Source organism: Canis lupus, chromosome 22 (assembly GCF_048164855.1).
Source record: "Canis lupus baileyi chromosome 22, mCanLup2.hap1, whole genome shotgun sequence".
Lineage (NCBI taxonomy): Eukaryota > Metazoa > Chordata > Mammalia > Carnivora > Canidae > Canis > Canis lupus.
This window is the reverse complement of record NC_132859.1, coordinates 46,128,081-46,153,091: the sequence shown is the minus strand read 5'-3', so window position 1 is coordinate 46,153,091 and position 25,011 is coordinate 46,128,081. Positions and strand designations below refer to the sequence as shown.

The following is a 25,011-nucleotide window of genomic DNA, read 5'->3' as shown; positions in this document are numbered from 1 at the left end:
TCTGGATGACCCAACTAGGATGTCCTAAAGCCAGATCACCATTGGGAGAATATCTGAACCCCATATGGGACCAGTTTGGGGAAGCCAGAGGAACTGTCAGAGTCTAGTTTGTCTAGACATAAGTATGATGTTGGTCATACCTATGCATATTTTCCTAAATCTACTTTTCATAATGTACACAGAAGCTGGTATTACGAAGAAATGGAGTTGCCTCCCTCCTCTACCCCATGCTTAAACATCTCCTGACTAGTAAGAATAAGAAAGGGACCAAGTAGTGAAAGAGAATCTTTCTTTTTTTTTTTAAAGATCTCATTTATTTACTTGGGAGAGAGAAAACAAGTGAGAGAGAAAGAGAGAGAGAGAGCATGAACATGAGTGGGGGGAGGGGCAGAGGGAGAAGCAGACTCTTCACTAAGCAGAGAGCCTGACACGGGGCTCGATCCCAGAACCAACTGAGCCACTCAGGTGCCCCGGGAGAATCTTTATACACATAAAGTGTGGGGGGGGCTCAAAATAAAAATTTCTCAAGTGCCAGACACTGCCACTGTTTAATTAGTGTTACAAAGAAAATGGGAGATTTTATTCCTGCGAACTATTGTTTTACTAGTGATGGACCAAAGTCTTAAATGCTACAATTTTGGGGAATGTCAGCCAAAGGACAGAGAATATCCCTCTTAAATTATAGATCATGATGTTTGCAAATACTTTGGTGATTTCTTGAATCATGGCATAGCAATGATCCCTGAGAAGAGTAATGTTTTTTGTGCCCCAAAGAAGAGATTTGTATTATAGAAGCCTTTTAAGATCATAACATAGCAGAAAGAAAGGGTAACAGAGGACAGAATTTTCCTTGCATAAATAACCCACCCTAAAGGGGAGAGTGATAATTTCTAGTGGTCTTTTGCTCAATTTTTAGTTGTTCCCTAATAGATCACCAGCTAGGTATTGTAATATATAGTAATATATTCATAGCAAATATATTCTGAATATATGTGTCTCTGTGTTCTTGCAAGACCCACTGTGCTTCATACATTTTCTCCTTCTCCCATCCACCAAGAAATACAAAAAAAAATTTAAAGGCACCCAGAGCAGAAGGAAGGAAGAATCTTCCAAGGCAGAGTTTGAGCAGTCAGAAAGTGGACACTGCTATGAATCCTGGCTACACTGTGAGAATTTTCTAAACTTGAAGCTGCAAAACTTTTTCCTAACTGTGATATTGCTGATTCATGCCTGTCTGCTAGAGGTTCAGACCCAGTCATGACAGACAAATAAAGAGAAGCCGCCTGCCCTTGGACCGATTATTAATTAAGTGTTTGGAGGCTAGGGAACCACAGGAACAGGCCATCTCCAATTGTGAACACAGGAGATGCAAATCTGTGGGAAAATGTGTATCCTGCACTTCCATTCAGCTGCCTTAATGGAGAATGCCCCACTGACCTACTTTAGAATGGCCTCGTTGGTTGGGCAGCCACAGTGGATACCACATCATAAAATGACAGAACTAGGCTGGTACGAAAATACAGGACAGCTCTTTGTGTGTGTGTGTGGGCGGGGGGGGGGGGGCTCAAAGCATCAGGCATGGTGTAAATATGTGTGTGTGTGCAAGCGTGTTTATGGGAGACACCTATGCACTGTGACCCAGCTACTAAGGACTGCAGTTGGGAGTTGGTGGGCAAGGTGGAGAGAAATATAGGCTAAATGCTACCAAAGCATTTTCTTTGTAGCTTATCAAACACTGCCTGGTTGCTGAAGGAGAAAAAAAACAAAGTATATTCTATCACATGCTAAACTTACCTGGAAAGAAAATCCAAAAGCCTATTGTTACCCTTTACTCCACACCCCAACCACATGACAACAAACAAAAGTGTGAGTGTACACATGTGCCCACCACACTTGCCCTCACACCTTCAGTCAGGGTAATGTGTGCCTCCATTGCCAGAGCAAAGACAACGTTTAAAGGATTCACATTACTTCAGCCTGTCCATGATACCCAAGCACCACCTTTACCCTGTTCTAATGGCATAAAGAGAAATAACAAGACTTACTCATTAAAACTGAGGAGGGACAGTGAACCATCCTGACTCTCTTTGATCCAGAAGGCCTACATCACTTTGCAGGAGGTCAGCCTGATATCCCTGTTGGAAAAGGGCATTTCAAGGAATATTTTCTGAGCATCCACTCTCTTATTTTAAAAATAGAAACAGAAATGCCAAACTGGTAGATTTGGTATAAAGATTAAATGAGACCATACCCAAAAGCAGTAGTGTCCTCTTATAATAACTTTCCTTGCTTCTCCCTGCTTCCTGTCTTGCCACCCCAGGGAACATGAGCTGCTGCCTGCCTACCTTCTCTCCCGAGGCCCAGTTTCTCACTTTGACTGCCAGAATTTGGCTGCCCAGATGCCTTGGCACTGCCAACATTAAATATGTCCACAGTGGCACAAAGCAGCTCCTTCCTCCAGAAACTCTGCCACTTTACTGAGGACCTCTCCTGTTTGGGCAGGTGGCACCTGCGTGCTCTCAGCTCCTGGCCAGAGCCTCCAAGCCATCTTTGATTCCTTCCTGGCCCCTTCCCCCAGAAACCCCATACATGCACATGCTCTGTGACACCTCTATGGTCAAGTCAGGCCCTCCTCTCTCTCCCACTGCTCCCACCCCAGCCCAGGATTCATCCAGCACATCTCACATCAACCATTTCAAGAACTACCTCAGTTATTTTCCTTCTATCCATCTCTACCTCCTCATCTACTTCACACTCTGCTGCTAAACCTCATCTGACAGCAAACTGACATCAAATTACTGTTTTTCTCAGGAATGCTTCACATCTCATCTCCTAAAGAATTACACTACACTCAAGTTGCTCTGACTTGACACTTACTCTAAAACCTCCACTAGCCAATAAAGGCAAAGAAGCAAGGGCTTTGTCCCATCAGGTTTGTAAATAGTGAAACCTTGTTCACGATCAGTGGCTCCAGGGAACATCTGTAAGTGATTATTGCAAACAAGCTCAAAATGCAGACCTGCAGCAGAGAGCAGAAGAGGCAAAATGGTGCAGAGGAGTCTGGTGGATGTTGCATTCTGGCTCTGCACTTAGCAGATAGAGCAGCCTCAAACAGCTGATGGACCTTCTCTCAATCCCAATATGTTTCAAGCAGGATTGAAAATCACAATGCCTCTCTGTTTCTTGGAATTTACTGATAACTGCCTAGAATGACACGTGTGAATATTCTTTGTGGACCATAAAACTGAAAAACTGGTCACTGTTTTATTAAGGCCATCTTTATGTTCAAAACGTTGTGATATTAATAGTAGGCCAAATTCCAAGACAAGCACTTTAGTGATGGAGAGGAGGAGAATCAAAACTGGCCAATCCATTCTTGGGGGGCCTACGGGGAAATATAAAAACTTAAGCCTTAAGCTAGAACAGTTCTGAAGAAAGCAAATGTGACTGTAAAAACTGCAGACCCCAGACAAAGAAGAAGACAGAGCAGCAGTGATTATCCATACTATGGTCAGGGGTATCAAGTTCAAATAGTTTCCAAATGGTCATGGGAAAGTGATCATTGAGGAGGATGTCTTCTCTCAAAATTTTAAGCCAAGTACATACGTAACAAAAAGACAGCTTGGTGGCCATGGTATTACGGTGTGAACTAATGACCCAGAGGGCAAAGTCTATGAACTCCAAACACAGATCCCTGAGCCAACCCAACTCCAGTTGCTATTTTTAAAGCTCAGTGCGGGTGAGGGGCGGGGGAAGTAGGGAGAGTTTTTCCACTAACAGTCAGGAACCGAAATAGGAAAGATCAACAGAAGCATTTATAAACAATGAATGCCATTAATTTTTTTATGCTAAGAGGGGGTTGGAAGGATGTAGTGTAGCAAGGAGTGGGGAATATAGGCAGGGGAAAATGGCCCAGGGGTCTTCCCATTTTTGGCCCCTTCTGCTTGCTTGATGGCATTTCAAGTCACTGGTGAATTACTCTATTAGTGAGTTTCCCGGAAAACTTGGAAACCATCTTGCTCAAGTGAAGTTGGGGAGAGATAGGATGGGTTATTTTTAATCAAGGTCTAATGACTAGAGTTCAACTGTGATGGAAAGTATGTTCCCTTTTTCCCCTTCAGCAGAAAACTTTCTAAGTATTGAGTGGTATCTAAAGTTTGGGAGCAGTTTAAACTGTCTTGCTCTAGGTCCAAAGCTCGAGCTCTTTCTAGTACACCGTATTATGATAGTGACAGGCAACCTACGGCTCTTTGGGGGATGGTGAGAAAGAATTGTAAGTTCAGGTTTGAGCTATGTCTGCCTAACTTCCCAGCATGGTAGGACAAGAACATTAGAACAGGAGGCTAGACACGAACAGTTTAATACCAGCTCTGCTGTGAAGGAGCAGGGTAGTGTTTGTCAGATCACTTTGTTTCTTTAAGCCTGTCCCTTGATCTATAAAATGAGAGAGTTGGCTAGATCAGGGAGGATGGTGCAAATTGGTTTCTATACTATAATTGATTGGGAGTGATTGCCCAGAGAAACTTCTAAAGCTGCACTATTAGCTCAGTGAGAAAATTATTGTGATTGATCAGTGGTATCTGCCAAGTATACGAAATGAAGAGCTTCTTCAGTACATATACCACATATGTGCCATCTGTAGGCTACTGATCTCAAAGGCGGGACTTCTCACAAATTGAATATGCATGCGGATCACCTGGAAGTCTTGGTGAAATGCGTATCCTGATTTAGCGGGTCTGGTTGGAAGCCTAAGATTCTGCATTCCTCACAGGGTCTCAGGTAATGCCATTCATGCTGATCTGTGGGCCTCACTTTGAGTTGCAAGGCACTAAGGGATCTCCCTGACTAAATTTTGTGAGACTCTTACCTCAGCAAGCACCAAGACTTAACCAGAAGGCCTTGCTGTAGGTACCTGGGAAAGAGAAATGAGGTACAGAGATAGAGAAAAGAGTTCATTTTAAATTTTCATAAGATTTCTAACATTGTCTCTTGCATAAAAACTCATCTTTCTTTCTTTCCATAGATACTTAATAAATATGGGAAGCTTAATAAATATTTGGATATTTGGGCATACATATACACATGTAAATACATACACCGGTACATATAAAACATTTCAGGAAAACCCAGCTGAGGGAATGACAGTTCTACCTGAGGAGGAAGAGGTCAATGAAAATTCCATAAAGAATGTGGCTTTTGAGGCGGGCATTGAAGGATGAATAAGAGTTTGCCACTTCCTACCAAACTCATTATAATTCTTAAATCTCCCCATGAGTACAAAGAGCCAAAGTATGCCACATTTTCTTTAAAAAAAAAAAAAGTAATAGAGTTAACTCTTAATTTCTTGGAAACTGATGATAAAGCCTACAGATTTGTCCAGGTTAACCACTGCCTGTATGTTCTTCTGGTAGACTTCTCATATGGGAGGTATTGTATCGAAAAAGCTAACCAGGTGGTTACACTACTTGGCTTTTGTCTGAAAGGGTGTTTGAAGACTTCTGAACCAGTTCATCCTTTTATCCCTGATTTTCAAATGTGGCGGATCAAAGATCTGGTATCACGATGCAACCAGAAAATACAGCTAAAAGATTTCAGTCAAACCTAGTTGATTAAGGGGAAGAAATAAATAAGCAGAGGACACCAGCCAGAGATGCAATGTCAAGTATAGATTAAGTCAGATCTACTTTAGGATTCCAGCCCTACCACTTACTAGCTATATAGACTTTAAATTGTTTAAACTCTCTGATCCTTAGTTTTCCATCTGTTAAGTGTAGAACAATAACTTCAAGGAACTGTTGTGTTACAGAGAACATATAGGAAGAACCTAATTCTTGGTGATTCTGAGCACAGTCTGTGTATTGAGGAGCCCTGATCATAGTTTTCAGCGTGTCAGGAGAAAGATGAGTAGCTCAGTGTGCAGGAAGTAAGAGGGAATTTGTAATCAGGATAACTTGGTTCAGACCTTCTCTCTGCACCCTAGTCTCTATGTGACCTTAGACCAAGGATTTCCCTCCCCAAGAGTTTTATTCTCCTCAGCTAAAAAAAGAAGCCTGAAAATAATTGTCGCCTTTCCCGGGTGGTTCTCAAACAGGGGGCGAATTTCCTCCCAGGTAGGGTTTCAAGATTTAGCAAATAAAAAGATAGGGCGTCCAGTTAAATTTGAATTTCAGAAAAACAACCAATATCTTTTTAGTGTGTGTCACAAGCAATATTTGGGACACAGTTATCTCATGCAATATTTGGGATATTCTTATATTTTAAAAAAAATTTATCTTAAATTAAAATTTAACTGGACTTTCTCTGTATTTTATCTAGTAACCTTATCTCCAGGGACATTTGAGAATGCATGCTGTTGTTTTTGGTTGTCACAATTCTGGACAAAGGGTGCTATTGGCAGCAGGCAGTTAGAGGCTGGGAATGCTGCTAACTATGCTACAGGCACAGGAAATACCATTACACACATACACAGAGAAAGAATTATCAGTCTGCAAATATCACTAGGGCAGAGACTGAAAAACTCTGCTCAGAAAACTTGGATTTAAAAAAAAAAAAGCCTTTGAAGGGTGCTTGGGTGGCTCAGTCAATTAAGCATCTACCTCTTGATTTTAGCTCAGGTCACAATCTCAGGGTCATGAGATCAAACCCAAGTGGGACTCAACCCTCAGCAGGGAGTTTGCTTAAGATTCTTTCTCTCAGTCTGCCTCTGCTCCTACCCCTATTCCCACTCATGCACGTGTATGCGCGCTCTCGCTCTCTCTCGCTCTCTCTCTCTAGCACTCTCATCCCTCCCACCCCCAAAAAAGACTTTGGAAAGCAATGAAAGCCATCCACTAAATGTTGGGGGGGAAAAAAGAGGAGCTGGGTTGAGGTGGGGGTATGGGCACTTTTCCCTTGCCAGCCAGAGGTAATTGAGATGGAACAGTCTATCAAGTCTATTACAGAATGTGCTTTGAGGAATTAGAAGGAAGGCCCCACTGGAAGGATGTTGTTCCAAGAAAGAAAAACAAAGCTTGCTGTGCATGTCAGCATGCACAGGACATGCAGTGCAGGGGCAAGTGTGCAGCCAGGGCTTTGCCGAGCTGGCAGGAATGGGCATCCAGGACAACCCTCTCCACACTACCTGAGGCCAAGGTCATGGTGAGTGGAGATGGGGGACAGTTGCCACCACCTTGTTTTCCCCAAACTATCAGACCCCCGACCCCAACCACAGATCCCCCACAGTGGGAACACCCAAAACCAAACCACCTGGGTGATTCTTCTCATCTCAACACGTCCTTATTTCAAAACTATGTAATATCTTATTTCTCATTACAAAACAGAAATGTACTGCCTATAGAAAATGAGAAAATACAAATAAACAAAAACAGGAACTAAAAAGCATTTATAATTCTACCACCCAGATAGAAATACTATTAATGTCTTGCTTTATTCCCTACCAGGCTTTTTTACATCCATGTGTGTTATGTAAATTTCAAATGAGGGTTTTCTAAAGTTGTGGTGTATTACATTAATTTTGATGCTTTAACATTATACTGTGAGCATTATGTTACATCAATCATTGTTAAATAAAAAAATTGTCTCAGTAGCCAAAACATATTTTGGTTATGGGTTTACTAGGCTTTTATTAACTAGTTACCTTACTCTGTGATATTTTAGTTATTTCCTGTTTTGTGATATTCATAAAACAATGGCAAGCATCCTTGTAGTTAAATATTTGCAAACATATTTCATTATCTTTTAAGACCACTTCTGAGACTGAAATTGCTATAGCAAAAAATCATCTGTTTAAAGTTTTTGGTGCATGCTCCCAAATTAACCAGACAGCAGTGCTACCATTTCCCCTTCTAGCAGCTTTGTGTGGCAGTGCCCACATCCAAGCTCTAATGGTTTTCTTTTTCATTTTTTTTTTGTCTTTGCACATTTGATAGGGGGAAAATGAAATCTTGCTATTTCTATTTCTTTAGTTCTTTGATTGCTAATTAAGACTGCCACTTAAATTCTTAACTTTTAATTCCATTTCTTTTATAAGCTGTCGGGTTATGTTCTTGGATCATATATCTTTTGGCTTATTTATCTTTTCCTTTTAATTGATAAGAAATGTTCATCAACCCCATATAATAAGTATAATATTCTGAATTTTATAAGGCAAATATTTGCCCCAATTTATCTGCTTTTCAGGGTTTTTTATTAGTGAGCATATTTTAATGTAATCAAATTTATCAATTTTCTGGTATATTGTTTTCTCATAATATCATACTGAGAAAGAGCTTCTCTATTCAAGTATAAATGTTAGTATTTATATGTTTTCAATAATTTAATAGTTTCAACTTTTTAGAAGTTTTATATTTATTTTAGAGAGAGAGAAAGAGCAAGAGGGGCAGAGGGAGAGGGAAAGAGAGAATCTCAAGCAGATTCCCAGCTAAGCAGGGAACCCAATGCATAGGACTCAATCTCATGACCCTGAGATCATGACTTGAGTTGAAATCAAGAGTGGGATGTTTAACCAACTGAGCCACCCAGGTGCCCCTAATAGTTTCAACTTTTATGTAAATTCCTTAACACATCCAAACTTTATTTCATATTATGTTATGAATTAAGAATCTGGTCTTTTTCCCCAAATAATTCACCAACAGATTCACCAAAATTTGTTGACTAATCCCTCTTTTCACTGCTGATTCAAAAGTCACTTATATCAATCATTAAATTTTTAAAGATACTTAAGTATTTTTTTTGTTTTCAATTCACTTTATTGGTCATTTTGTTTGTTTGCTCAAAACTATGTAGTATCACCAGTAGTTCTCTGGTTTAATTATTGTTGTGGGTTATCATAGATTCTTTTTCAAAAATGTTTTGCTATTCTCAAGCTATTCTTCAAGATTAATTTTAGAATCATGTTGTGAAGTCCCCCACCCAAATCCCACTGAGACTTCAACTGAAATTCTGGTGCATTTGCAAAACTATTTGGAGAAAATTTGGCATCCCTTCAAAAAAACATACTTTTTTCTTTTCTTATTTAATAATACCATGCTAAGTATTCATAACATCAGGCATCTTTGTCTTCTTTCAAACTTAAAAAGAATTCATTCAACAAGTACTTGTGGAGGATCTTGTCTCTACCAGGTTTTGTTCTAAGCACTTAGGATATAGCAATCAGTAAACCAAGAAAAGAAAAGATCTTGGTCCTTGTAAAGTTGACATTTTGGTTGGGGAGATGATGGATGGATGGATGGATGGATGGATGGATGGATAGGTGCATTTTCTAATGTTATAAGTGATGTGGAAGGAAGAACGATGTAAAGCAAGTTGAGAAAGACCAAGAGTTCAGAGGCAAGGGATAGACTGCATTATCAAAGGAGGTGGTCACGGTAAGCTTGTTGAGATCACACCTAAGCAAGACTTGCGGAAGGTGAGAGAACTCTGAGGAAAGAGAATTCCTAGTGAAGGCAACAACTAGAGCTAAAGCTGAAGGCAGGAGTATGCCTGGGATGTTAAGTAACAGCTCTGTAGCCAGTATGCAGTGGAGCAGAGTGAATGATGAGCAGAAGAAAGGAGGGCAGATATCTCATGTAACTCTGTAGACCATTGCAAGACCTTTGACTTTTACTCTGTAAAGTAATTATAGGACTTTAATTATATTTGCAAAAAGTTGCTTTAGCTGCTATGTGAAGAATAGTGGCTTCTAAGACTTTGGACGGATGGGATAAGGACTGCAGCAGAGAGGACAGTCAGGAAGTCACAGCAGTGCAAGTCAGAGATCCGGCAACAGCAGGAAGAACTGAGAAGGATCCAGATTCTTGACATATTTTGAAGGAAGTACCCAGCGGGATTTTCTGCATGTGGTCTGCATAAGGAAATTAGCAGACAGGGATGCTACTGCCAACAAGGTGTCTGGTCCAAGTAACTAGAAAAGTGGAGTTTCCATCAAGTGAAATGAGAAAACTGCAGGTCGAATAGGTTCTGGGGCATATGTTGAGAAAAAAAGATCACTAATTCTATTTGAGATGTGTTGAACTTTAAGAAGTTTGACAGCCCAGTAGAAAAATGTCAAGTAGTCAGGTGTGTAAGTAGATTTGGAGTTTGAGGGACTTTTCTAGGTAAAAGATATAAATATTGGAGTTGTAAGCATGTAAGTAGTATTTAAGGGGGTAGGATTGGATGATATGACCAAGGGAGTAAGTACAGACAGAAAAGAGAAGACCAAGGACTGAGGTCTGGGTCCTTCCCATCTTAAAAAGTTGGGTAGAAGAGGGAAAAACAGCAAGACCAGGAAGAAGTGCCTAGTGTGGTAGAGATAAGCCCAGAAGATATGCCATCTTAGAAGCCAAGAAAGAAGATATTAAGGAGAATGATCAGCCTTATCAAATGCTACTACTGGCAGATGAATTATGGGATGAACTTTGACTTACGGATTTAGCCAGATGTTGGTGTCTGGTAATGATGAGAGCAGTTTACTGGTAAGAAGAGTTTCTAATGTTTCCTCATTAAGTTTCAGACAGACTTATTTCAGATGTGTATCCTTTATTATATTATAGAATATCCTTGTATCCCACCTTCACTAAGAGCTTAAATCAGAATGAGAAATCTATTTCTATGAGTAATTGAACGAATAGCTATTTCTAATAATAAACTAGACTGTGTATAATGATATATTCAGCCATATAAAGGAATGAAATACTCATACATGTGGATAAACCTTAAAACCAAACCAAGTGAGAGAACCCAGACACAAAGGTCACAGACTGATGATCTTATACATAGGAAATAACAAGAATATGTGGATCAGTGGAGACATAAAGCAGATTGATGGTTTCTAGAAGTTGGGGTAGAGAAGAATGGGACATAATTGCTTAACGGGGTGGGATTTCTTTTGGGGATGATGAAAATATTTTGGAATTGGGTAGAGGTGATGGTTGCACAATATTGTGAATGTACAAAATGCCACTGAATTCTTCACTCTACAGTGGTCAATTTTATGTTATGTGAATTGTACCTCAATTTAAAAATAGTAGTGGGAAAAAGAAAAAGCTATGGCCCACACGCCAAATCTGATCCATTGCCTATTTCGAGCCACAAGATAGCAATGGTTTCTACATTTTTTAATTGTTGAAAGAAAATCCAGAGAAGAATAATTCATAACACATGAAAATTATGTGAATTTAAATTTCAGTGTCCTTAAATCGAGTTTTATGGGGACACAGCCATGCTCATTTGGTTACTTGTTATTTGTGTCTGCTTCATGCTACAACAGTGGAGTAGAATAGATGCAATAGAAACCATGTGGCTTGCAAAGCCCAAAATATCTACTCTCTTGCCCTTTACAGAGACACTTGTCTGGTCCTTAGTCTAACTTCTCAGGAAGGAAATACAAACAACAACAACAAAAAAAAAAAAAAAAAAACACTCCATAATGGCCAAGCTTTGCCTTGTTGAGTTTTCTTCTGGAGAAATCCTCCATTCTGCAGCCAGAATCTCCAGATTCTTGAAATATTCAGTGTTTTTCAAAGAAGAAATTGGGAGTTATCTGCCTTCCTCCTGGTAATTATGCCTTCATTTAATTAGCTTGCAAGCTACATTTTAAAAATACTATGCTAGATGACAAGAAAGTATTTCTAATGCTGTGGTGAATGTTGTAAAAATGCCATTCATGGTGCACTCAGCGTGAGCAAGACTTGTACCAGAGAGTAAGCTCAGAGGAGTAACTCTGTCCCCTCTCCCTCCTGAAGGGGTAAACGCTAGAGAAGGCTAAACTCTATGGCCCTTCACAGTCCTCAGCCTCTTGTTTCTCCCCTGCTTCTCTAAAATCAAAGTGGTAAATGAGGGCAAGGAGGAACCCACCCATGTCAATAGAACTGACATTCCATTCTGACAGCTTCTCTCCATAATCCTTGCCAGAGCTTCTCAAATCCTAATCTGATCTGCAATGTGAAACTTGATGTCTCAGTGGCCCCTCTTTCTATACTGTGGATGAAAGTGATACCCATTCATTTTGTCTTGCTTTGTTTGGGAGATGTTTGTTTTTATATTCTCTCCTCACTCTCTAACCTTTCCTAGTGTGGCCCTTTGATACAGATTCTTCAGAGGTATAGATGGCCCTTTAATACAGAGATGTTCCAGACAAAGGCCCAGTTTTGCACTGCAGACATTCTTCTAGAAAGCTGAGGGATCGATGTTGTGCAACTAACAGTCCACATGTGCTTTAACCACTAATTCCAATTCTGTCCCTTTGCCACAGATGGTAAAATTTTCATCAGCTGGGTCTGCATCAGGTGTCATAAGACCTTAAATGATTAGCCTATCACATTAATACATAAAGAAAATACAATTGCTATAAATTATTATATTTAAATATCTAATTATTATTTAAATAAAATATTAACATAGTTAATAAATAAGTATGAATCTTATTTATAAAAGACCTATGGGATGAAATCCATAAATAATACATTTCTTTATTATTTGATGCCATTTTTACGTTTTAAAGGTATTTGAGGTAAACAATTACAGAGCAAAGATCAACTTGCTTGTTTGTAAACTGAGTGCGGGGTTTGGGTGTAGTACACACAAGAAAGTGGAACATAGACTGTGCTCTATCTGGGTCACGCCTCAGCGAATTGAGTTTGGAATCTCCAGCTCTGCCTTAAGGAATCTGAATGAAAATCATGACCTCAGGGAAAGCCACCACTTAGGGCTGCAGGTGATATACTGTCTAGCCGCATTGCCATTTACTTTTGCACGTTGAGTTGTGCTTAGGAGGGTCCCTTGGATTCTTGACTTTTTGCTCATGAAACCCTTTCTCAGATGGGGTTACAGACCTCAGAGAATGACTGTCCATCCAAGGTCTCAAAGCAAGGGCTAATATCTAAATCTTTTGATGCCTTAAGTCCAGTTCCTTCCACCTCGCCATGGTACATGTATGTATTATGTGTGCAAGTATAGACACACATATCCAGATCTGAACATACAGGTGTAATACAATTTATGCGTGGAAGTTATAATAAGTTGTAGAACAGCTATCCTGCTTTTGTACTTTCGTATTCTTACATTTATATTTCTCTACCTTGGCTCCGCTCTTCCTTTTTAAAGAATCAACCAAAACGAGAACGTCTATTACATCATTGACATTCTCAAAACAAATTAAGTCCCCGAGTAAGTACAAATGAAAACTAGAAACAGCAATGCACACTTATATTGGCTAATGCATTTGCAGCCTTGATTTCTAATTCATTATTGATTGCATAAGTAATCGCCAGCTTAATGGGCTTGACAATGTCTGCAATGGGAGAGACTCTGTGTTTCCCTCATTGTCCTTCTGTGTGTGGCCAAGAGCCCATACTGAGCTGCAGAGCAGTGGAGTCCATAATTCCTTACGCATACTGTTGCATGGACCCACATCTGTACAGTGGCTGGCTCATCCAAGAAAATTCCTGTTCACATCTGTCAGCTATGAGAGTTTATTCATTACCCACAAATGTGATCAGAATGTTTTTTCCAAAAAGGATGTGGGGACAGGAACCATTGCTGACTCAGAATCTCCTCAGGGAAAACTTCAGTGTCTAGAAATCCCTTGCTCCTCTTCCTCCTCCTCCTCCAACCTTCCACCCCTGTGCTCAACGACTGCAGTAAGAGACTTGTAGTTTTATTCTAGGATTATCGTAGACAGTCAGAGCTGAGAGAACCATGAATGCCTTTATAATTTTTCCCTTTCAATTTCAACAGGAGAAATCCAGACCAGATCAGGGTAGAGATCTGCTGGCATGCAGATGGCTGGCAGAAGGTGGTGGGGATGGGGGAAGAGAGCCAGGCTTCCAAGACCTGTATAGACCTGGACCCTCATCCCATTTCTGTCCTCACTAGCTATGTATCCCTAGGCTTCAGTTCACTCTAAAAATGAGAGAACAAAAATCCCTACCTCACAGGATGGGGGATAAAACCAGGGGAAAAATTACAGGATTGAGTTCCACAGCTAATGAGTTATGTATTCATCCCAACTCAACATTTGTCCATTCTTTTCCATTGAAGTTATTGATTCCCTCTGCCTTCTTCCGTTAAAATGATGTCTTGCATTTAACAGGTAGCAGGGATTAATAAAGTAAAGAAGCACCCAGGAAACTGCCTAACAGTGCATAAGAGCTCAATAATTTTTAGTTCCTTCCCACTTTTCTTTCCTTCCTGCAGGATCAGGATGAGAATTCATTTCTGAATTCTAATACAATGTTTTTTCATCTCGAATGTGTGTGTGCATGTGTGTGTGCTCTAGTGTGTGCATGCATGTGTGTGTATTGACCGCCAAACTCTTTTCATCTTAACTAAGCTGGTTTTTTTACTCTTTCCATTTGATTCTCTCTCAAGCCACCCTCTGTCTACATGAGAAGAGAGAGAATCATGCCCAGTGACTCCTTTTGGTTTAGTTGGCTTCATCATCTCCACATTGTTGCTTGACATCAAAAAGAAGTAGTGTGTGAAAGTCGTGGAAATACATCCCATGTTCTGCACATATTATTTTTAATTCCACTATGGAAACTTGGCTTCTCCCAATCATCCAGTTATTATTTATATTTTGAAGCCACAGTTTTTAATAGCAATACCAAAGATATAGAATTTAAGCATTCCCCTACTGGAAATCAACATTCTATATATGATCATTCAGGCCATCATGTATAAGGGGATAGTAGGTTGTAACTTTATTGCACCAGTACAGGAAACCATGGCTAAGGTTATGCTCACTCACTCCTATAATCAGGCTGGTTTAAGTGTGGAAGGTCAGGCATTTCTGAGTTATATGTATGAGGTGAAGGCAATGATGGAAATCTTAAGAGTCTCTCTGTCAGGACAGCAAAGCACCCACAGATGCTGTAGTGGGATATCTGAGAGATGTCATGGGAGCTCATTCCAGAAAGAGGACTCAGAGGCCAGTGTAAGCTGTTAGCTAGGAGGAATCCATAAGCAAAGTGACATTAAGTCAAGGTGCATGGCTAATCTGATTCCAGTCTAGATAGTTTTCAACATCTGCTCCAAGGAGGGTATGAAGAGCCAGTAGCAGAGAAGAGAATGATTCCCAGAATCAGCTTACAGCTCACTTCCTAGGCCAGACAGGCAAAGCAGTATCTGGCCTGGATGGTTGGGTCACCCAGGGTCTAGGGAGTTCTGAGTCTCAGCAAACCCAGATGCAGTCACATTGGAACATGAAAAGCAAGACCAGACAGGGGATGGGCCCACACAGTACAGATCTGCAGGCAGAGTAGAAATTGGTAGTCACACGAGCCTCCAAGATTTGGGGCCACAAGGAGAAATCTAGCTCTTTCCACAGAATGAATGGGGTGTGCCCCCAGCATTTCCTTAGCCTGGGCAGACTTATCATTCCTGATGGATTGTAGTATGCCAACCAAGCACCTTTTCTGCAGAGGTTCCAGAGGTGAATAAACCACTCAGCAGCCCATGTCGAGAGCCTGTTGTGAAAGGTACTCTAGGAATAGTTAGGGAGATGTGGAGAGCTGCAGGTCCTGTATAATGGAAAGGGGGAGGGCGTGTATGCATGCAGCTTTGAAGAATATTTAAAAGGGTTTGAAAGGAGAAGCTGTTTAGCAATTGAACAAGAAAGGCAGAAGAGGCCATATGAGCAACCCTTAAGAAGCTTAATCCAGCCACCCTTGCAGAGAACCACAGATGATCTGGGAAAACAAAGGTCAAAGTGGAGTGTACTGAAAATGAGGCAAAGCAAGTAGGCAAGGGGTCACATCACAGAGGGCTTCTTAACAGATTCCCACATAATTCTGTCCCATCCCTGTGTTAGTGTTCATTTAAGGGTAAAGGGCCGATGAATAATGCTGGCTGCATTATAATTCCCATCTTTATTATCCAGCAAAGATTGTTGTTGTTGTTGTTATATAGCCTTTTGTTTAAAACTACTGTCATTTTTCTACTACTTGCATAGTTTCTAGCCCTTAAAACCTCTGGTCTGCCCAGGCACCAAAAATTCACCTAATTGCTTTTGCTCTCATCTCTCTGCCTTTGAGACCCTTCAGTAACACGGACTTCTGGTCCTTGCTAGTGTCTGCACACCCTTGATACAGGTATCCCGTGCAGCTTCCTCTCCCAGCCGTGGCCCCTCCTGCACTGATGGAGGGCAAAGGCGGCTCGGGACCTGAACCCGTAAGAATAGGGGCTGGTATGTCTTTGACCTTTTTGATCTGTATTTACCTTTGAATTATTTATAGGTATTTTGTGTCATCCAATAAATATTTATGACTTTGTTTATAAATATTCTATTTTTATGTATATAGTTCTAAATTTTTTCCCAAATCACAGTAAAGAGTCTCTTTATTTATTGTCTAACATATTAATTTTAATCAAATAAATTGTAGGAGTAATTCTATAGTTGTAGAATCTGGAAGCAAACTAATTTTTAGTAACAATTACAACTACTGTTCTTTGCAGGATGAAGTACGGTATTATGAATCCATTTCTTTTTCTGTACAAGTTTATTTTTACTCATTCCCCATATTATTTTCCTGGTTAAAGGGTCTCAATTGTAAACCTTGGTTTATCCTGTTTTATCTTTACCTGATACTATATGAAATTTGACTAAGGGGTAAGCAATGCCTCAATGGCCAAATGTTACCGAAATAATTCTGGCCAAATGTTTTATAGATATATGTAATCAATTTTATTTTTCAAAAATAAGGAGCCTGCCATCCAATGTTGTGGATTAGCCATCTGCATTGAGAAAACTCCTTTTATATTTCTCCCAGTATCTATATAGAAACTCCTTTATTCACAGGAGCTTCAACATTTCTTCTAGGGACAGCTCACTTATCCATAATGGTACATGATACTATGCTTATAAAACAGCCCAGTGCCTGACACTGTTGTCCTGGCTTGCATTGATCCATACCAAACTCCGTTTGAGTATCATAACTAACATTCTTAACAATTTTCCACTGTAACTCATAGAACTATCTTAGATTTATCCCAGAAGTCCAAATCCCAGAGAAGAAGTGATGGTTATGTGATGAGCTGGCTGCATATTTTCTCTATCTCTCCATATGGCACAGGCCACATTAGTCTAAGGGGTTTATATGGCCCAGTTTCCAGCAGCTTTATTTTTATTTGCTTTTTGCCATAATAGTACATGACAATGGTTTAAATATGATACCAATGATACTGAAAATACTCCAGTGGAAACTTTCTCATCCTATAACCATGATACTTGTGAAAGGTGGCCACTTTCATCCTTTTTCATAATTTCTTCTGACATTTATTTCAGTATTTCTAAATGCTATGCTCTACTATTTATTGATTAACCAAATGTCTATTGGCTTCCAGCTCTCATCCCTCCAGCACACCCTGCTTGCTCCCCTCTTCCTTGCTCTCACCTTCCCACAAGAGTTATAGCACAATCTTTGCTGTTCCTTTGTTCTCATCTTCCCAAGTAGCTCTGTCACACTTTGGTGTGAAGTTGTAGATGTGTACACTATTGTGACTATTGCTAACCTCTGATTAAAATATTGTACTATGATTACATTTCTTTCCTTACACAGCTTTTATATTTCCTGAATTAGAAATTGCTCTTTCAATTCTCTTGATTTTTATGCACCTATAATTGTTTTATCAGATGTTTTCATGTATCTGTCAAATGCCATACCTATTATAGTAATAGCCTATAAAGCTATAAAGCCTCAAAAGCATCAATAAACTTCTAAGTTCCATTTTTTCCCAAAGGTATGGCCTTGCTTCATCTGGTAGTACCTGTCTAGGGCTATTGCAGCACTGTTGCAGGGATGTACCATTTACCTCTCCTCTGTGTCAGTTCCTCTGTGCATTGGATCCAACAATTTCCTCCTCCTTGATTTATCCCCTCATCTTTCTAAGGCACACTTTTTGGTAGTGTTCTGAGAAAGGGTATGTAGAAAGCAAATATTTTGAATCCCTAAATATGTGAGGATTCTGCCTACAAAATTGGTAATGGGTAATTTTGGTAATTTTCCCGGGTACAAAATTCTAGGTTAGAAATTCTTTTCTCTCAGCATTTTGACATTCCACAATTTTTGAGGGTACCTGATCTTCTAGTTTTCTGGTTGCTATCCACTCTCCTTCTTTTCTGCCAAATTCCTTGCCATTCCTCCTCCAGTTGCTTTCTATCTTCTGAAAACATGTTGAACTCTCTTCTATGCTTGCCAGTCTTCCCAGTGACCTTGTTATTTGGGGTTAATACCACTTTCTATTCCTGGACTGACATTGTAGTGGGCTTTGGTATGAATAAATGGGACTCTCGTGTGGCCAGTCCACCATGTCTACTCAAAGTCCAGTGACATCTTTATGTTTCAGAGCATATAAATCCGTGCAATCCCCTTTGCATATATTTCAACACTATTACTGTTAGCAACCGTAGGAGGTCTTAGAAATATTGCCATTTGATGAGGAGACAGCTGAGGTCCCAAGAATGTTAGTAGCTTTCTTAGGTTTAAAAGGCCAGCATGAGACAGATTCTAATTTAAAACCATGTCTCTCCCGCTCTTACTGAGGCATAAGGGTCACGTTCAGTGAGACCAGTGGGACCTTTGAGATGGAAGCCAGTAGTAGCAAGTTAGACTGTAGCTTTCCCATATCTTGTTTATTTATTTATTTTAATTTTTATTTATTTATGATGGTCACACACAGAGAGAGAGAGAGAGGCAGAGACACAGGCAGAGGGAGAAGCAGGCTCCATGCACCGGGAGCCCGACGTGGGATTCGATCCCGGGTCTCCAGGATTGCGCCCTGGGCCAAAGCCAGGCGCCAAACCACTGCGCCACCCAGGGATCCCCCCATATCTTGTTATAGTAAACTAACACCACTAAGTTATATGAATTATCCTTTTGAACTATTCTCTGAACCATAGAATATGGACTTTCCTCTTCAGTCACTCCTGCTATTCCATAAGAAAAATTGGAACACCTAAAACCAAATTATTGCTGGTGCTGACTCATTCAAATAGTGGAGTGTATTAGAACCAACAAGGAAAACTGAAATTATGGTGTTTGGGTCTCAAAGAAAATATACCTTCATATATAGGGGTGCTATTTCAGAGTCTAGTATACAATAAAATAACTCCTCTTTGAGGCTTTTACTTAAATTCTCTCATAGGTCACAAATAACATTCTCTAATTTGAAAACAAAAAATAAGTGATTGCCTTCAAAGTCCAGTGTTTAGAAGACATTACAGTAATCACTCTCAAAAAAGACAAAGAGCCTTTCCAACTAGTATTTATGAACAACCTCACATACCCAGTGATTTGTGTTTGTTTATATGTCACTTTGACTCTCTGTGGCTGTAAGAGCAGACACACTTTGTGTTAAATGATATCTTCTCAAAGGGAATTTTCAGGTAATACCTTCTGAAAGGTTCGTGGATCTTTGTCCAGATGAGAGTTTGCTCATTGCTTTTCCCAGCTAAATATCATGTTCCTGTACTCCCTTTTTTATTGTCTAATTATCTCCATTCATATCTTTGTGTACCCTCAATAAAGGGAGGACGTTTTCGGGTCAAGCAGTAGAAAAGTGAAATTAGACACAACCTCCTCTGACCTAGACCCTCAAACTTCTCCTCTGTGGGATAAAATCATACCTACAGATGATCTTCAGGTCCTTCCTCAGCTCTTGAATGCTGCTTCTACACCATCAATGAATCAATGCCACTTAATTATCTCAGTCCAGTCACCCCTGTTTCCATATGTGTAACTGTGAAGGAATTTGTTGGTTAATGTAATTAACACATTTATTGGACATCATACTCAGAGCTGGGTACACAGTGGCAGATGAACAAACATGGCCCTTGGTCTCTTTGGGTTCACAGTCCAAGAGAAAAGGCATACAAAAGCATACTCTTGAATAAATCATTGTGATAAATACTGAGAACAACAACAAAGTGCTATAAGAAAGAATAATAATAATTTTTAAAAGATAATTTGGACGGGAAAGGGATAATGTGGCCAAGAAAGCTTCATGGGAGGAATGACAAGAGACCCAAAGGATGAGGATTGGCTAGCCAGGTGAGGAATGATAGAGAAAGAATCTGGGCATTTAGGGTAGCATATGTGAAAGACCCTGAGGAATTAAAGAGCTCAAACCTTCAGGGAATGCACAGAAGTCCATGTAGCTAGAGCTGAGTGAACAAGGGGGTTGGCCTGAGAGAGAGACAGATATAGGCTCCCACCAAACCATACAAAGCCTCCCCACAATCTGAGCATTTTGTATAACATCAGAAAGGCAGGAAGAACCTGCTGAAGGCTGTTTACAGAGAGGGAGGTGATTCAAGTCATGTTGAAATGATCGTCCTGGTTCATTGAAGGAAAACAAAAACAGACAAATGGGTTCCATTAGGAATTCGTCCTGATAAGGGCTGGTGGTGGTTTGGGCGAGGAAGCAATGGTGGAGAAGAGTGGTTTTCACACATGATCTTGGGGTGTCACCAGTTTGCTTCCGCAGTCAGCTGTGTATAGCTGAAAGCTATAAACTCCCATTTGGGTGGCCCATTTTGTGACACTTGTGAAGAGCCTACCAGTTTCCCCTGTCTTGCATTTTTTGTCCTGGACCAAGTGGATACAGAAAATCTCCCACTCTGACATCCTAGCCTCACCCTCCTCTTAAGCTGCTCTGGAGAACATGAATGCACCTCTCTCAAGTGCCTGATGCCCCCCAGGCCCATTCTCTTGTCCCCTAGCACTGCTGCCTTGAGCCTCACTGCAGAAGCACAGTTATCAAGGCACCTCTTTCCTCCTCTGCCTCCATTCTTCCCACCCCATCATCGCACCCTGTCCTGGAGAGCTGTATGATTCCCCGCAGCAATGCTCTCACAGCTACCCTCCTCCTCTTCCTCTTTAACCAGGCAGGAGCTGATGTCAGATCCAGCCCTCTGTCTCCACTTCAGGTACCATCAGCCCCTCTCTCACACAGACCATGCTGTTCCCCCTTTATTGCCCATTTTCCCAAGAGTCTGTCCAACAGCTCAGACTCTGTGATAAGAACTTGGGTAAAAATGGGCAAAATTTCAGCACTTGCATTTCTTGCAAGACAAATAGAAGAGCAGAAACAGGTGGCCTATATGAAGAGCAGAGAAAGTGGCATTTGCTAGCTTGAATTGAGTGAACAGTGACATGGAGGAGGCTGAGATTTTTCTGGAGTAATGAAGAGGAAAGGAGCAGAAAGAAACCAGAGCTGGGACCATAAGTAGAAGATGTGGGAGAAGGTCAAGGAATCTGCCATAAGATCTTGTCCATTTCGAAAGCATCATGCTAAAGTCACAGAAAAGAAGAATTACCTGGGTTTGGGAGGTATCCACTTTTTCAGGGACTTCACACTAGTCACCAGGTAAAGGCAGGTTATATCCTAACCAAAGCTCGCGCATGTCTGACAGGAGCAAACGCTAAGCATGGGCTGCGCTGCAAGGCCTGTAAGACGAGCCTCCACCACAAGTGCATGGATGGCCTAGCACCCCAGCGGTGCATGGGCAAGCTGGTAAGGGCTGGTGCCAGGAGTGAGCCCATAACCCCCTGCACATCAATACTCCATCCCCGTGGCACCCTGATAGCTGGACACTAGGAAGGCAGCCCCCTAGTCCCTGGCCTACCAACCAGGCTTCTTCATTGGCATAATGATCAAGCAGAAGAAAAGCTTTATCAATCCTTGAGGCAAATGCTCTGCATGCGATAAGGACTCTGTGCCCTTAACAGGGTAACCCACTTGTCCCGGGTTAGAACTTTTTCAATTTTAGCCCTGAAAGTCTTACATCCTGTTACTGTTGGTGTTTTAAAGATGAAAGTCAGGCATTTCTGGAACCCTCTCAGCCCAGAAAAACTAGGGGGCTGGTCACATCAGTGCTAAATTGGCTGATAGGTCAGTAGATGTCAAGAAGGGGAGAGCTATTAACCACCATCCCCAAAAGTGAAGAGAGTAATAAAAATCGACACACCACTTAAGAGATTGTGGTGGCGAAGCCAAGGAAGGTCAAATGCCCCTGGCCCATTCTAGGCTGGTCATGGCATCTTGGGAGTGTGGGCTTCAGTCCTGGTGCCACATGTTGATAAAAAGCAACCCAGAGCACTTTTAAAGGTATTGATTCTAGGATGGCCAAAGACGTGTCAAAGGGACCAAGAATGTCTACCCTCAAGGTACTTAGGTTATGACAGCTGCCTTCAAAAAAATTTAAAACCAGTCACACAGAAGAGGAATTCTCTCTCCTGTGGCTCCAGGAAGAAGATCTAGAATCAGTAGATTACTAAGTCTTAACAATGAGATAATGTCACCAATGACCTGCCTCCATGGTTAGTAAGAGCTCCTTCCCCCCACCCCCCCAACAATGGCAGTTTTCAAATAAAGGAAGATACCACTTGCCAGGAACAATCCTTGGTGAGGATTCTGGAATTCCACTAGGGGCTGGGCTACAAAGTTCTCTTCCAACACTGGGATATAGTAAGCCAAGATTCTTAGAGAGTCCATCTCCTTACCCTGATTGGCAATGTCCTCTTCTCTAAAACCTCTGCCTCACATGTTCCCCTCCTCCTCCAATGGTGATTCCCATAAGCCAAGGCAAAGACCAAGAATGAGGGGTGAAAAAACCTAACAGAGTCTAGAACACAAGGCAAATGACTCTGGGTGGAGCTTGTAATATATACAAGCTCCCTTCGGCCTCCCTCTGAGGTCTGCTTCCCCTTACCCAGGCCTTTTATGATTTTAATAAATCTCAGTAGTAAACCTTGGTGAAATAATTCATGCCAGTCCAGTTGTATCCTGGGAGATGAGGAGGCTGGACACAAGGGAGGCTGCTATGGTCTGCAAAAGGAGGAGAGGCAGGAAAGGGAACGGCAGGGCTGGGGCTTGCTTTCTAGGTGGAGTGTAGCTTTCTTATAGCCACCTGTGCCACCTGCCCCCCAGGGATAAATTCTAGGGATGTCGGCATCTTAAAGGTGACAGAGGAGTGCCCCCTGGAGAAACCAGCTATATTAATTTCAGAGCTCTTGCATGGTTTTCTCCATCTCATCAGTGACATTAAGCCTTTCTCTTTCTCTCTCTCTCCAGCCAAAAGGGTTTCGGCGTTACTACAGCTCCCCCTTGCTCATTCATGAGCAGTTTGGATGCATTAAAGAAGTTATGCCCATTGGTGAGTTGGGACGCTGATGGATTGAGCTGGGTTTTGAGCAGCAATGTCAGCATTAACAGCTGTTGCTGTCTCAGGACCACAAATCCAGCGGGGTGTGTCTGCATGTCTGTCTGGTGGTGTATTGGGTTATGATCATTTGCTTTGCTGGAGAGGAAACAGAAGGAGAAGCAAATTCTGCTCTCCCTGATGAAACTTGAAAAACACCCAAGTCCCAACGGCTGCTGATATGCTATTCCACCCATCAGCAGCATGACAGAGTGGAAAGAACGTGGAGCATAGCATCCCACAGACCCGGCTCCGAGCCCAACTTCCCACTGACCAACTTACTGCGTGTCTGGACAAGGTCCTCAACCTATCAGATCCTATAAAAGAAGAACAGCAAAGGCTGCTTTTCATAATTATTGTACAAAAATGTAAATTATAGATCAACACTTGGAAGGAACTCTGTGAATATCAGTGTTTCTTTAATGAGGACAAAAAAATATCTGATATTTATAGATATTTTTGGCTTGAATTTATTCTTTAACAATATCTTTCAGTTCACTTCTATTTTTTTTCTCTCTCCCTCTGAGAATCTCTACATCTCTTTTTTATCTTTGGATGGGGGGCAAGTTTTAAACTAGAAATTTAGAAACTAGAAAGCTTCTAAACAAATTCGTGAGGCCTGGTAATGTCAAATTCTTTCAACTTGCCTCCTACTGTAAACTTTGTGTCTCACTCAAGGGTTCATACCTTGGTGAGCAGCACCTCACATCAAAGGAAATAACCTTGAAATCAGAGTCCTGGGGATGAATGACAAAAGAGGAAAGCCAATATATCAGGAAGTGTCTGGGAGCAGAGAGCCCTGGCTGCAAGTGGTGGGTGCATCGGAAAGATCTAGCCAATGGCACATACTGTGGGAGTCCATCTGCCAGGAAAGCTTGACTACACAAAGCTCCATTTGCCCAGGGATTAGTGAGTCTGTGGCACAGAACTTTCTTCTTGAGCGCCGTTGACCCAGGAGGTGCGATAAATTGTTGACTGCACTCCTGATGGTGAGTGGAGGAAACTGTCACTCAAATGACCTTTCTCTTCTGTTGCAGCCTGTGGCAATAAGGTGGACCCTGTCTACGAGACCCTCCGCTTCGGCACCTCCCTGGCCCAGAGAACAAAGAAGGGCAGCTCTGGCAGTGGCTCTGATTCGCCTCACAGAACCTCTGTAATTATCCCCTTCTTCCCTCAGTCCACCTGCATTGCTCTGAGGAGGGCAGACCTCAGGCGCTGCAGAGCAAGGAGCTTCCCATAAATACATCATGAGGGCATGTCTGTTGGGAGTCAGGCAGTCTCTGAAGTGAAATCCCAGCTCCCCTGCACTACTAAAGATTAAATTCCTGTTTGTTGCCAACACCCAGGGATCATTTTATTTTGGTCCTCAAAGTCCATGCTCTTGGCCTCATGCTCCTTGAAACTCCGTGTACCCTCCCCCTTCTCCCAATATTAGATAGCATGGCAGTTAACACAAAGCAATGGCAGAGGCAGGGAAGTCCCAGCTGTGGCCAGTTCCAGCTACATAAAAGTTTAAGAATACAACTCTTTCTCATATTTCCTAAGTCTTTTCTCTCTAAGACAAGGCACTTGCCTAGTTTCATGCAAAAACTGACCTTCCCAGAGGCACTGGACCTGTAATTTAATTGGGCCTCTCTCCACAAGACAATCCCCCTCCCAGACCCCTCTCCTACATTTTATTTGGTCTAAAATGGCTGTCCGGTGCATCTTTGTGACATGCTATCATCATCCTGTCTCTGGCTGTCCCAACCAGAATTTCTATAAATGCCCCAAGATGCCACACAGCTCTGCCACTCATGCTGAAGGCCACTATCCTGCCTTGCAGAGACAAG

At 41.5% G+C, this 25,011-nt stretch overlaps 1 protein-coding gene across 5 annotated transcripts in view; it reads left to right on the top strand.

Moving 5' to 3' along the window:
- The window catches only part of STAC (SH3 and cysteine rich domain), a 149,139-nt gene that overhangs the window by 75,770 nt on the left and 48,358 nt on the right, over positions 1–25,011 (top strand). For all 5 annotated transcript variants that reach the window (XM_072793448.1, XM_072793446.1, XM_072793445.1 and 2 more), the window contains 3 exons: positions 21,392–21,492; positions 23,053–23,134; positions 24,217–24,332. In XM_072793448.1, coding sequence (XP_072649549.1) covers positions 21,392–21,492; positions 23,053–23,134; positions 24,217–24,332 — 299 coding nt within the window. The remainder of the gene's footprint in view (positions 1–21,391; positions 21,493–23,052; positions 23,135–24,216; positions 24,333–25,011) is intronic.